This window comes from Gymnoscopelus braueri, assembly GCF_963280865.1.
Source record: "Gymnoscopelus braueri genome assembly, chromosome: 2".
NCBI lineage: Eukaryota > Metazoa > Chordata > Actinopteri > Myctophiformes > Myctophidae > Gymnoscopelus > Gymnoscopelus braueri.
Genome location: NC_137604.1, coordinates 23,245,383 through 23,260,382, shown reverse-complemented (window position 1 = coordinate 23,260,382; position 15,000 = coordinate 23,245,383). Strand labels below are relative to the sequence as shown.

Here is a 15,000-nt window from a genome sequence, read left to right as displayed (position 1 = left end):
ACATTCAATCAATAGCAACATTGACAGAATGGATCATTGAGGAGCCATGACCCCGTGTCATGTGTCGTGTGTGTGTGTGTGTGTGTGTGTGTGGCGTGTGCGTGTGCGTGTGCGTGTGCGTGCGTGCGTGCGTGCGTGCGTGCGTGCGTGCGTGCGTGCGTGCGTGCGTGAGGTTAATGTCATGGCTCTTGGATGCATAGTGATGAAGATTTAGCACTCTCTGCATCAGCATTGGTATCAGTATGCTCTGCTGTAGGATGCGGTCCTTGAGAAATGGACAAAACTTTACATGTATATACAGTATATACTTGAATTTCACACGTTTGATAATGTCGCTCTATTGTTATTTACCAAACTACAGTACTGACAGGTATTTGTGTAATATAGCTAATGTGAAATGTGTTTATTCTTGTATGCGTTCTTGGCAGGACAACGCATGATAGAAAAGGAATGCATGATATAGATACACATATCTGAATATTTAACCACTTAAACCCTATACTTTACTGACCGGTGTCCCCCAGGGGTCTATCCTTGGCACACTCCTTTTTTACCCTCTACACCAAATCTGTTTGCCAAAAATGGCAGATCTGCAAGCTCAAATTGTGAGCTTTTAGATTGGCTATTTTTGCCGATAAGACCTCAAACTCCATACTCCAAGTGCCTCAAGTTGTATCAAAGTTTGCTGGTTCAATTGGCGAACCTTATGTTTATTTATTTGACATGGACATTACAATCCCAGTGTTATTATTAAAGTGTATATAGCACGAGTGCTAGCTTTCAACACCTGTCCACGGGAGGCTTTTCTAAAATAGAATAACACTAGTCCAGGGGTAGGCAACCTGCTGCTCTAGAGCCGCATGTGGCTCTTGGGCCCTCTGCCGTGGCTCCCAGTTGCTTGGGCAAAGAAGTATGCAAAGGAATAAGAGGTTTTCTTTCTGTTTTTTTTTTTACTTTAGGCATAAAGTTAAGTTATTAAAGTAAAGTCTGGTGTATGGTCGTAGAACGCCCATACACCAGATAAAAATAAGAAACTAATCATTGAAGGAAAATAAAGAATTTATTAATGCTTGGTTTGTTTGCTTTCACCACCAACGTTGCTGGCTTACTGGTATACTTGATCTGCTTTGAGAAATTAGCAAACAATAAAAAAAAAAGTTATATTGAAACACCAGAAAAAGCACACAAGAAAAGCCGCTCGAGACAGATTTTTAATCATCTTTAGGGCCAAAAATTGCTCTTTTGATAATAAAGGTTGCCTACCCCTGCACTAGTCTAAAACCCAGTCAAGTATAAAAAAAAAAAAAGTTTTTTTTTTAAAAACGTTTTTTTTTTTAAGTGCATAGTCCTATTTATAGGTTGTTGATTTCATCATGTGTCTCGCTAGCCAATCAGAGTGCTGAATAGAGTCAGCCAATCACAGTACAGCTAGGGGTGTACTAATGCTAGGGGTGTACTAATTATGAGCCAATCACAGTACAGCGAATGGTGTACTAATGAGGTGTCCCAACCCCACTTATAGGGGAGGCTACACCGCCCAAAAAATAATATATATATATATATACTAGTAATAATTAACATCATAAAACCCAATACATTAACTCGTGAAACAAAAGTAGACATAATCATTCAGATAACCAGTCATGTGAGCACAGTTGATTTGATTTCAACTATAATTTGAGTCCTCTGTTAATCCATTTAGACCGGGAACGCATCTGTGTCATTTTAAGATTTCTTTGGCTATTCAAAAATAGTAGATATACAAGCTCATAACCTTGTAGATCTGCAAATTCTTTTTTTTTTTTAAAGATTGTGGAAAATGTGTGCAAATCTTTGAATATATCTATATGTTTTAAAGGGAAAATTTTTTACTCCGATCTGTGCTTCTGGGGGGGTCCCTGGAACAACATGTTTTGAGATGGGGGTCCGCGGCCAAATACATTTTGGGGGTCCTTGACATGGAAAAGCCACTGATATAGCAACATACTGTTAGGATTTAGAAAACATTTTTAGATCATGTATTTGGCCGTGGACCCCCATCAAAATAAAATGTTGTTCCAGGGAGCCCTGGTCTAAAAATTGGAAAATTACGAAAGCGTTTACGGCCCACCCAGCCATCTGACCACTTGGCTGCTGTGTGTGTGTGTTAAGTGGTCAGATGGGTGGGCCGCGTGCATCTTCAGAGCAATGTTTATTTTAACCCATTAAGACCTGAAGCCGATTCTACAATTGTCTACTAAATCCCAACAGTTTTCTAAAGAACGTATGTTGCTATATCAGTGGTTTTCAAACTTTATCATAATTGTCAAGGACCAACAATATTATATGTATTTGGCCACGGACCTCCCGTCTCAAAATATTTGGTTCCAGGGACCCCCCCAGAAGCGAAGATTTGAGTTAAAAATGTTTCCTTTCAAAGAATATATATATATATTCACAGATTTGCACACATTTTCAAAACATTTCAAAAATAGCAGATCTACAAGCTCGTAGCGCGGCACTCGGTGCCGCGCTATGAGCTTGTATGTCTGCTATTTTTGAATAGCCCAAGTGTAAAATAATGCTTTTTTTAGCTCAAATCAAAAAATGACACAGATTCCAGGTCTTAAAGGGTTAATGATCGACTGTGTTCCGGCTTGGATCAGTGGAACTAACATAGTGTACTTTAAGTTCCTATTTATCTGACAATGGAGACAAAATAAATCCATTTTTACATAGTTTTTTGGGGGGAGGGTTTTATCTTATATTATTTGCCAATTATTAGGGGGGCCACTTGCAATATCCCCACAGCCCACCAGTTGGCCCCCGACCCACAGGTGGGGAATGGCTGAGTCTAATGTGTGAGTCCAGTGTACGGACGATGCCCTGGTGTTTACATTCTCACCATGCTGTAGTTCTTCTGGAAGTGTGCACCGTCACTGCAGAACATCTGAGCCAGAGCACTTTTCCCCACTGCAGCATCCCCTACGCACACACACACACACACACACACACACAGAGAGAGAGAAAGAAAGAAAGGTTTAGTGGGGTCGGCAACCTTTTTGACATGAAGTGTCATGTTTTCATTTTCTTGATAGTCAGTGAGCCATATCAACATGAAGTTTAACCCATTGCTGAGGCCGATTCTAAACAATGTCTTCTAAATCCGAACAGTTTTGTTACTATATCAGCGGTGCTCAAACGTTTTCATGTCAAGTACCCCCAGAAGCAAAGATTTGAGTTAAAAATGTTTGCTTTAAAAGATATGTATATATATATTCAAAGATTTTTCGAAAATAGCAGGTCTACAAGCTCAGCGCTATGAGCTTGTAGACCTGCTATTTTTGAATAGCCAACCAACGTGCTATATATACACATTATAGCTAAAATCTAAAATGACACAGATGCTTTCCCCGTTTTAATGGGTTAATTATGAAACACATCAAAATGTAATATTTCCAACTGATTTTGATTGTCCATATACATAACCTTTATTTTTTTCTTCTTTAGAAATATTTCCTCCCTCCCCAGTCAGAGTTATAGGAGTTTGAATGAATGTAGAATTATGTGCAGGGTGTAATTTGCATACAGATGTGAGGGGGACTTAATTTAACTGACTAAACCTTTTTTTATATATTTAATTTAAAAAGAAAAAACTTCTCTCTCACACTTGTGCCAGTGTGCCAGCCCACTGATCACCCTCCCCTGTGCCAATGTTGGCACCCGTGACTAAGGTTGCCTACCCTGATCCAGTGTAAGTTACAAATTACTTTATAATAATGCGTGGGCATGTTTGTGTATGGTTGTGATTTGCAGGCTATTTACTTATTCTCCCACGAGTTTCAACATAGCAGTAGGGACAAAATTATGATTGCTGCCTGGTATAAAACTCAAACTTAATAGCAGGATTTGTCTAATAAATTAACCATCTCTGGGTTTGATGTTAAATGTAATCAACACATATTATGTGTTGATTACATTTAACATCAAACCCAGAGATTGATTACAGGACCACAATGGAAACAAAGCCCTTAGGGCTTTTTGTGTTATCTTTTTAGTTTTTGCACCATTGTATAATCGTACCACTGTACTTTTTGCAAACTGTTAATAAAGTATTCAATCAATCTGATTGATTGACAATCAATACTTTCAAAAATAGGAGGAGAACATTACTGTGAATCGTGTGCACTCTGTGATAAATCTATAGTCAGGGGCACACTGCTTATCACTGGATGGAAAGAGCTTGATTGATTGATTGATTGATTGAATACTTTATTTAGAAATTTGCAGGAAAAAAAGCACATGAAAGTACAGTTTAAATACAAGGTCAACTAAATAGGATTGAAAAGCACATGAAAGCCTAATGGCTTGTTTCAAATGGGGTCCCCATGTACTCAATTCATAGTGACATTAAATGACAGACAGATATACACTATTATGCATGCAGAACATCATACAAACAGTTTACAAATTGAAAAATAAGAAAAACTAAAAGATGTACAGTAAAAAGCTTGAGGAAAAAAAAAAGGGGGGAGGGTTAAGTTATGAGTTTTACAACGGCCAGTTTTGAATTGCAGCCACCTGAAGGTACTCTTTTAGGAAGGTTTTGACGGAGAGTAGGGTTTTACTGTCTTTCGCTGCTTTTGGTAGGGCATTCCACATTTTTGTTGCATAGCAGGAGAATGAATTCAACCCCTTTTGTGCTAAATCTGGGTTAGACATGATCAGTGGAGCTACCTCTGGTGTTGTGATTGTGGACTTCATTTGTGTTTTTGAAGTACTTTGACAGGTACATGGGTATCTTAACATTATGGTGTAGACCAGGCCTGATAGGTATGATTTTGTACCATTTTCTAATGGATCTAAAGTGTACCATTTTCCATTTGTATGTGTTAATATGGTTAAAAGTGTCAGTGCCTCTCTGGCAGCCTGCAACAGTGTTTTGGTCTGATGGGCTCCTTCTGGTATGTCAACAATATTAGATAGCAGGTTAACCTCGATACCCCAACCTTGGTTGCCCAGGAAACTGAGCCATTCCAGCCATAACTTACGGCTGACGTGATGACGAAAGGCGTTATCCCATGCTATGTGTATAATTACTCGGTATCTCTGTTTTAACGTCAGAAGAATAGATCTGGATTGGAACTATACATGTCCAACGCTTGTAAGATCTCTTCTCTGGAATAAACCCAAATACTATTATAACACGTTTCCTTCCTCCGTTTATTGATGTAATTAATTATTATCTGACCGATAGATATGGACCGGTATTTACTAGGAAAAATAAAGCTATCAAGGCCCATTGCAAGTTGCTGTACTCTGTCCTCTACCCTGAGCCATCCGACCCAAGCAAAGTGAGCAGGGGTTAGATATGTTGTAGATGAAAGGCCAAGGATTGGCCTTAACAGTTTGTTTGGGGATTTCTGGAGCCTTGTTTCTAAGGCCTTTGTGGTGTTGTGGTACCATGAGGTGCATGCATAATCCAAGTGACCTTGGATGAGGGACCCTGTTAGAATCCTCAGAGTTTTCTTACTGACTAGAGAGGAAATCCTATACAAAAAAACGTGTTCTTTGGTTGACTCTTTGTTAACTTCTTAACTTGATATTGTTAACCTATTGCAAGTCGTGTAACTAAGTACTCAAGTAACTAAGTACTCAAGTACTGTAGGCTACTTAAGTACAATTTTGAGGTATTTTTACTATCAGAGGCAAATATTGTACTTTTACGCCACTTCAATATTTGAAACATTTGAAAATAGCCTATCTACAAGCTCACAGCACAATGCAGCACATTGAGAGCTTAGATCTGCTATTTTCAAAATACATATACATATTTTTTTATACATTTCATTTATTTGAAAACTTGTGAAATGGGACATTCTGCATGATGAGTACTTTCTACTTTTGGTACTTCAAGTATTTTGAATTCCGGACTTTCACTTGTAACACAGTATTTTTACGTTGCAGTATTGACACTTTTACTAGTAATAAATGTGAGTACTTCTTCCAGCACTGCTTACTGTGATAGTGATAGATAGCAACTGCATGTGGAGACATCAGAAAAACAACAACCGCATTGGTGTGTGGGATGCAGTTATGAATCACAGCCTACCGACAAGCAGACACCTGGCTCTCAGCTTCACCATGTCAGAGGAGAACCTTCCACTAGGTTATTATGTAAATCTGGAATAATCCTTAGTGTGTTGTTTGTTTATAAGTGTTCACTGCTTTCTTCCGTACGCCTCGGCAACAATGGACACGACGCGTTTCCTAGCAACCAGTGTTGCCAGGTTTTGAGAGAGAAACAAGCAAACAGGTCTAGGAAAACAAGCCCAACTTGGTCCACAACATGAGCACTTTATACGTCTATGCATCGGCTATTTGAAAATAGTCGACGCGTAATGAGCTTGTAGATCTGCTATATTAAAACACATCTTGGAAGAAAATGTGAACAAATGTGGTATTTTTTGTTGTTGAAAGATTTACAACAAAAATCTTGTATGGGGGGGTCCCTGGCTCAAAACATGTTCAGATGTCCGCGTCCGCGGACAAACACGTATTAATTTAGCAGTCCTTGGGGAACATAGAGGGGAACATGAAAATGTTTGAGAACGACTGGTTTAAACAACATTAGGAAACACGCCCAAATAAGCAACTACACTTTAGAAACAAGCCCAAAAAACCGCAACCCGCAACTACCAATATTTACAAGCGACTTTACAGAAAAAGCCCAAACTCGCTTATAAAAAAGGGACATGGCAACACTGCTAGCAACCGGCCAAGGAGCTAGCCCCATTGGTCCAATCAGCGGGCGCGTACAAAGAGTCACGTGGACTTTGATTGGCCGGCTGTAACCAATGGCCGTGGATGTAATAACGACGCAGAAAAGTGACGCATAATATACGAGGCAATAGCCAAAGACCACCGCTGGAGGGCGCAGATGGTCGATAATATGCAAAAACCCCTTCTCTGATCTTCATGAAATGAGTTCATGAAAGTAATGTTGCCTGAAATGTGCTGGTTTTGGACAATATTAGCCGACCATCTTTTGTTTAGTTTATTGTTCTTGCACATGTGTCCATTTGATTGACTGCGGTGGCTGGCCCCCTCATTTATTACAGCAGTGGTTTTCAACCTGTGGGTCGGGACCCCCAGGGGGGGGATTTTGGGGGGGGGTTCTCAGCTAGATGACAGTGAAGTGACAATTTGAGGACTTTTAAGACATTTTTAATACCTCAAAAAAAGAAAAGAAGGAAGAAAGAAAAGAAAAAGATCCTTACTATATCAAAATCAACAAACTATACTATAAAACATTGGCCAAATTGTCAAATAATATAAGAAAGAGGCAAAACATTCTGAAAATAGCCGATCTATCATCTACAAGCTTGTAGATCGGCTATTTTCACGATATTTATCTGTGGAACTGAGTCAAACAAAATGGGGGGTCCCCAGTTCAAATATTTTGGGGGGTCACACTCACAGCCTGAAAAGGTTGAGAACCCAACCCCTGCATTACAGTAGTTGACAGAATTAGATTAGACCGCTTTAAATTTATTGCGCATTAGGTCATATTGTGACCTTGTATTAATTCGTCTTTTAGTTTGTTAAGCTATTTGTTTCCTGTGTTTATTATTATTATTTTGTTGCCATTTTCCTCCCTGTTAATGCCCCTGGCAAAAGGAGCAGCGCGTGACTTGGAGGTCCTGTGTGCGTCCTGTGCGCAAAAGCGCGCAACCCTCGTGATGTCAAGAGGGGGTAAAAAGTACAGCTAAAGCCCCATTCACCACGGTGTGGCGCGCCGAAAATAGCAGACCTACAAGCTCTCAAGGCGTCGCGTCCGCGACGCCTTGAGAGCTTGTAGGTCTGCTATTTTCGGCAGCGACGGAGCATGATAAATGAGGCTTTTACGGCCACGGACACAATTTCTACACCGGGGAGAGACTTGAGTTGACAGGGGCAGAAAGCGCGCTCATGCGATCACCACGCTCTGCCCCTCCTCTCTCTCTCTCTCTCTCTCTCTCTCTCTCTCTCTCTCTCTCTCTTGTGTTCTTCATCCTTCAGAGAGAGAGAGAGAGAGAGAGTAAGAGAGAGAGAGAGAGAGAGAGAGAGAGAGAGAGAGAGAGAGAGGGGGAGACAGAGAGAGGGGGGAGAGAGAGGAAGAGAGAGAGAGAGAGGTAGAGAGAGAGCGAACACGGGCCATTTGCCACATAGGCTACATTGATTGTAAATATCGGTGGAGAGAGAGAGAGAGAGAGAGAGAGAGAGAGAGAGAGAGAGAGAGAGAGGACGAGAGACATCTAACGGTTTAAAAGGACAGCCTATCGGCAGTGCGAGAGAGAGAGAGGGAGACACGCGCACAGCGCGGCAGCTTATCAGGGATTGTCTGCGTCTCGTGCCTCCCACACGCACATACACACGCACGCGCACGCACGCACACTCTCTCACTCACACACTGACACTGACACACACGCGCCGTGGTGGTGTCGCCTTTGAAGCGGTGAGTGAGCTCGCGCTGGGGAACGGACCGGACCGGGGAGAGAGAGGAGGTAGAGAGAGGTAGAGAGGTGCTATAGTAGCCTAACTGTAGGACCACCACCAGCAGCACCACCATGGAGGGGATGCAGGCATACGGAGCAGGGAAGGCCGGAGGGGCGTTCGACCCCGTCACGTTCTTCCAGCAGCCGCACACCGTCCTCCGCATAGTGTCTTGGGTGAGTAGCAAGCAATACTACTAGCATACGTTTTGATTTCATAACCAGAGAGAACCCCATCCCCCCCATCCCCCCGCCCCCCTCACGACGTGGACGAGCATCCGTCACGATGTCCCCCCCCCCCTCAATGCCACTCTCCTCAGTGGCATGGGGGGGGGGGGGGGGGGGCTATACTCCTTGTTGTGGTGTATTTGACATTGAGAGGCTTTCCTGTTGCCTTGCCTACACACCTCCAGAGCTATAATATGTGTGTGTTGTTTATTATTAGGCTATTATGTTCCCCCAAACATAATAAACATAAAAGCGTCTTTGGGTAGCCTGCTTAGAAGAGTGCTGTATACATTTGAGATATTATTATTGTTGTTATGTTTTTTTCTTATTATTATTATTGTTTCCATATAGTGCCATGCTGCTCCAACAGGCTCTGTCTTTATATTGGAAGGATTCAGATATTTTGTAAAGGCCCATTGCACCAATAGTAAGTGTTAAGAGTTGGGCTCTGGGTTAATATTGTTCAAGATTCCACCTGTTTCTCATTTGTGTACATTTGTGTACACAGTGTACACACACACACACACACACACACACACACACACACACACACACACACACACACACACACACACACACACACACATATATATATTTATATATATTTATATATATATGTACATACTGCAGTGCATAGTAAAGGACATTTTCAAGGATAGTGCAAGGAGACAAGGTTGATGCATGTGTATAGGGACTAAGAAAGGAGACAAGACACACCCTCTGTCAAGGAGGAAATGTGGTCTTACAAAGCAATGGGTGCAGATATGAGGATATCTGTAAAGTTACACAAATATGTTGTTTTGTGACTTAGTTTGCAAAGAGATGTAAACTTGACTAGACAGCAGTTCATTATTGTATGATTATCATATCGAGTATGATAACCCTGAAACGTTTGATTGATTGATGTACTTTATTTAGTAAGACATGAGAACAACAGTACATGGAAGTACAAATTCACAATACAAGGTCTACTAAACTGGAAGACTCATTAAGCACTGAGCTTGTTCAAGATGAGATCCCCATGCACACAAATCATGATAACATATAAGAGACAGACAGATATACACACTACTATACAGAACATCATACAATCAGCTTACAGGTTACTGGTATGAAGAGTGAAAAATAGGCTATGTACAAGAGTAGAAAAAAAAACGGGGAGGGGGGGTTGGGGGGGGTAGCCCGGGTAGGTTAAGACTTAGACAGGGGCCATTTTCGAATTGCAGCCTCCTGAAGGTGTATCTTTAGGGCAGTTTTGAAAGTGAGTAGGGTTTTACACTCCTTTTGGTAGGGCATTCCACATTTTTGTTGAATAGCATGAGAACTAGTTCATTCCCTTTGTTTAGCCAAATCTGGGTTGAAAATGATTCGTGGAGCTGCCTCTGGTGTTATGATCGTGGACTTCAGTAACTTTTTGGAAGTATTTTGACAAATACAGGGGGATACCAATGTTGTGGTGTATCTTGAAGACCAGGCCCATTGTAAGTTGCTGTACTCTGTCCTCAACCCTAAGCCATCCAATCCTAGCAAAATGAGCAGGGGTTAGATGGGTTTTGTGATCGAGGCCAAGAAGTAGCCTTACTAGTTCGTTTTGGGATGTTTGGAGCCTTGTTTTGTTTTGATGCCTCCTTTGAGCTGGCTGAAGAATGCTTATGTGAAGAAAGTAAAACACTATACTTTCACTGTTTCACACTCTCCCCACCCACACACACAAGTGGTGGAAAGTGGCAAAGAACATTTACTCAACTACTGTACTTAAGTACAATTTTGGGGTGTTTTTACTTAAAGGGATACTTCACTTTAGGGCCGGGGAGACATTTAAAAAAAATATTAAAAATAAATGAAAAAAGTTATGGAAAATTCATGGCCCCCTCACGCATTAGAGTGTCCTACTAATGCGTGAGGGGGCCATGAATTTTCCATAACTTTTTTCATTTATTTTTAATATTTTTTTTAAATGTTTCCCCGGCCCGAAAGTGAAGTATCCCTTTAAGTTAAGTTACTTAAGTTCAATTGTTTGATACTTTTGATACTTCTACTCCACTAAATCTCAGAGGCAAATATTGTACCTCTTACTCCACTACAGTAAGTGCAGCTTTAGTTACTAGTTACTTTGTAGATTTAGATAATTTTTTACAAAACATACATTAACCAATTAAGCCCTATTTTATATTTAGGTTATTTAAAAATAGGCCATTTACAATATCTACAACATATTTGTTGAAAGATTTTGAGTAATTTTACTTTAAATATATTTTGATTCCAATACCTTTGTACTTTTACTCAAGTAAAATTATGAATACAGGCCTAATGCTACTTTTACTTAAAGCTGCACTATGTAACTTTCCTATTCTACCCCGGATTTGAACCTGGTTACCTGCGCAAATCTTGATATTTTTTAACAATGAGCTAATAGAGCCTGCCTACTTGCTCAGGGGATAAATGTAATCTTGACCATCAGGTCAAAATCTGTGTCAGATCCCGTGTCTAGGTGAGACATGACCTTTGACACGATCTACATGTCTCAATAGAAGAGCAGGGAGACAAAATACAACCACCCCAATTAAAGGTAGGGTAAGTGATATTTTTGGGTTAAAACAAAAAGTATTTTGTTAAAAGGTTAAAGCACTATATTCTGATTGTAAACATTGCTAAAGAGTGTGTGTTCAGTAACAGGAGTCTCCATGTCTCTCCAGCTCTTTAATAAACAGAAAATACCTTTTCAGGTAGGTGTCAAAATCTCAGCCAATCAGGAGAAAGTAACCTTTTTTAAGCTTCATTTTTATAGTGTTCCAGTTCCAAATTTGCCTGCTCATTTCTTAGTGTCATCACTTCCAATTGCACTTGTTTAATCTATATCCTGATTGAGTTCTCTATCCTGATTGGATAAAATTGGAAATGAAACTGAAACTGAAACGAAAATGCTTTTATGTTTTATAAAGAGCTGGAGAGACAAGGAGGCTCCTTTTACTGAACAAACACTCTATAGCAATGAGTACTATCAGAATATAGAGCTATTTAACACTTCTTTTAACCAAAGAAAATTACTTACCCGACCTTTAAGTTATATCGTATTAACATACTCTACCATACAGATTGGACAAAATTACATTTTACAGAAAAAGTTACATAGTGCTTCTTTAAGTAAAAGATCAGAGTACTGCCACACACAAATACACACCCACAGGCAAGCACAGAACAAAAAAAATGTCCTGTCACGTCCTTTTGTGGCGGCCAACAAACTGGCCACAGTGAGAGATGTGATGTTATCAACAGGAACACATTGGAGGTGAGATCATAATCATGAGCACACAGTATCTCTCTCTCTCTCTTCTCAGTTTTTCTATTAAATTGAAAATAATGCGTGTGTTGGGACATGGTAGATCGGCTCCTAAGTTGACTACAAGCGACACCAGCGTGGGACAACAGAGTATTTATATAACTGAGGCTTTAGTGGCCTCAGGGAGTCAGGCTGCTGTGTTTTGTGATGATGATGCATGCATGGCAGGCAGGGTGTGAAGACATGGAGAGGTGACAGACACAGTGGAGAGAGAGAGGAGGGGAAGCTCATTAGCTAGCTAGCTAGATAAACAGAGAGGAAGAGTTACATAGAGACAGAACAACAACTGTAGGACCCAGAGAAGCTGCAGTGGGGATATAGCGTTTCTACTACAACCTTTTTCAGGCTGTGACCCCCCCCCCCCAAAATAATCGTATTTGAACTGGGGACCCCCCACCCTGACAAGCACTTTGAATTGTAGGAGTTGAGGCATTATATTTTGTTTGACTCGGTTCCACAGATAAATATTGCAGGGGAAAAATAAATAGCCGATCTACGATCTGCTATTTTCAAAGATGTTGCCTCTTTCTTATATTATTTGACAATTTGGCCAATGTTTGACCAGTTTTTGTTGATTACTGTTGATGCAGTAATGTTTTTGTTTTTTTTCTTTCTTTTTTTTTGGTACAGTAGGTATTAAAAAGGTCTTAAAAGTCCTTAAATTGTCACTTCACTGTCATCTGGGGACCCCCCCCCCAAAAAGAAAAAATCATGTGGGGACCAAATTGTATGGAATTGTATAGAATCAAAAAGCTGTTTGACCTCATTGTCACATGACTCTCAATACCACGTGTACATAATTTGGTGAAGATTGGTAAAATAAATAAATAATAATATTTCTGCAACAAATATTAACATTTGTGTCATTTGTGGGGCTCTCTATGGGTCTAAGTAAAATCGCTTTGGGCACTGTGTTGTGTAGAGGCCCCTCAATATGTGATTCAAATTTGGGGTTGATTGGCAGACGAGTTCAGGATTTCTGACCTTATTTTGTAAAACTAGATTTTCAGGCGATTTTGTGGCCTGAAAATCAAGTAGCGCTGATGAGAGCACTGTGTCACTTGAAGCTTAGCTAATCAAATACGGATGTCAAGATTGTGACCTCCTCTTGGCCAATCAAATCAATTTGACATGTTTGTGACGCCCACACATACGTGGCATCCGGTTTGTCACACTCACATCGCAATTTTAATATAGGATAGGCTTTGACATAGTTTGGTAGTCAATTATAGCTTATATGGAATATCAAGAATCTGTATGATACATATTTATCACTTGACTCACTTGACACTTGAATCCATAAATATAAAATGAGCATGGCCTATATGGAAAACTGTGTCATGGTCCAAGAAATCCAGAGTATTTATTTTATTTTATTGTATGACCTACGGTTCAGCCTGCAAGAGAAGTTTGGCACTGATTGATCAAATAGTTTCTGAGATTAGCTTCAGATTTACAGACACACAGACACACACACACGCACACACACACACACACACACACACACACACACACACACACACACACATACACGACACACACACACACACACACACACACACACACACACACACACACACACACACACACACACACACACACACACACACACACACACACACACACACACACACACACACACACACACACACACACACACACACACACACACACAAACAAACACACAGGGGCAAAAGTAAACCCTTGCCTCTGGCCAATCCGGCCTGGCGGAGATAATAATAATGGATCCCAGAGGACAGAGCTGTTTCCACATTAGCTATCAGGTACAGTACTCTTCCTTAGTCACAACATATCGTTGCTGTCGGGCAGAAACCTCTTATCTCCATATTTGTAAATGAATGCCCTGCATGATCATACTACTGTTTTTGAATTTGAATCCTGAAAAGTAGCAGTTTTGGACATAATGAGGTTTCCACCCAACAGAGACTATATCATTTTGTGTTACATCATTGTCTGCCAGGTTAAGTCCATACTCTACCGCCAGCCTGCCCTGGACAGTAACCAAGTAAAGTTACTTGAGTACTTTCTACTTTGCCTACGTAAATTATTTGATTATCTGTACTTGACTTGAGTATTTTTAGATACTATATTTGGATCGCTCCACTACGTTTCAAAGACAAGTATTGTACTTTTGAATCCACTAAATTTCTAGGAAGGCAAAAAGTACTGCATTAACCACTTACTCACTTACCACTTACTTAACCACTGACTCACCTACTTCAATTATGGTGAAAATAGCAGATCTACAAGCTCACAACGTGTTGCATCGCGAGGCGTTAGCATAGTATTTTAATATTTCAATGTGCACTCAATACTGATGACATACACACACGCAGGCATGCACACACAGTCACGCACGCACGCACGCACGCACGCACGCACGCACGCACGCACGCACGCACGCACGCACGCACGCACGCACGCACGCACGCACGCACGCACGCACGCACGCACGCACGCACGCACGCACGCACGCACGCACGCACGCACGCACGCACGCACGCACGCACACACACACACACACACACACACACACACAACATAACATTTACCGTAGCCTACTTAAGAACAATTTTGAGGTGCTTGTAATTTACTTGAGTATGTACATTTTTCAATACTTTATACTTTATACTTCTACTCCGCTAACATCTCAGAGACTTTTTACTCCACTACAATTATTTGACAGCTTTAGTTACAGGTTACTTTGAAGAGTTAGATTAGCATACACACAAATAATGCACTGCATTCTTTCATCTTCTTGCCAAACAAATACTGACACACACACACACACACACACACACACACACACACACACACACACACACACACACACACACACACACACACACACACACACACACACACACACACACACACACACACACACACACACACACA

The 15,000-nt window shown here is 40.8% G+C and overlaps 2 protein-coding genes across 4 annotated transcripts in view; one reads left to right on the top strand and one right to left on the bottom strand.

Annotated features, from left to right (window-relative positions):
- The window catches only part of ift27 (intraflagellar transport 27 homolog (Chlamydomonas)), an 18,192-nt gene extending 11,966 nt beyond the window's left edge, over positions 1-6,226 (bottom strand). For both annotated transcript variants that reach the window (XR_013934478.1, XM_080450285.1), the window contains exons 1-2: positions 6,092-6,226; positions 2,885-2,964 (exon numbers count right to left, since the gene is read on the bottom strand). Coding sequence is in view for 1 of the 2 variants with exons in the window: in XM_080450285.1 (XP_080306411.1) it covers positions 2,885-2,964; positions 6,092-6,125 (114 nt within the window). In the remaining variant the exon portion in view is untranslated. The remainder of the gene's footprint in view (positions 1-2,884; positions 2,965-6,091) is intronic.
- Positions 6,227-8,130: 1,904 nt separating this feature from the next.
- Positions 8,131-15,000, top strand: part of LOC308099776 (synaptogyrin-1-like) — a gene marked incomplete at its 3' end in the record, with an annotated part of 32,949 nt that continues 26,079 nt past the window's right edge. For both annotated transcript variants that reach the window (XM_080448564.1, XM_080448565.1), the window contains exon 1: positions 8,131-8,690. In XM_080448564.1, the coding sequence (XP_080304690.1) occupies positions 8,589-8,690 (102 nt within the window). In that variant the 5' untranslated portion in view covers positions 8,131-8,588. The remainder of the gene's footprint in view (positions 8,691-15,000) is intronic.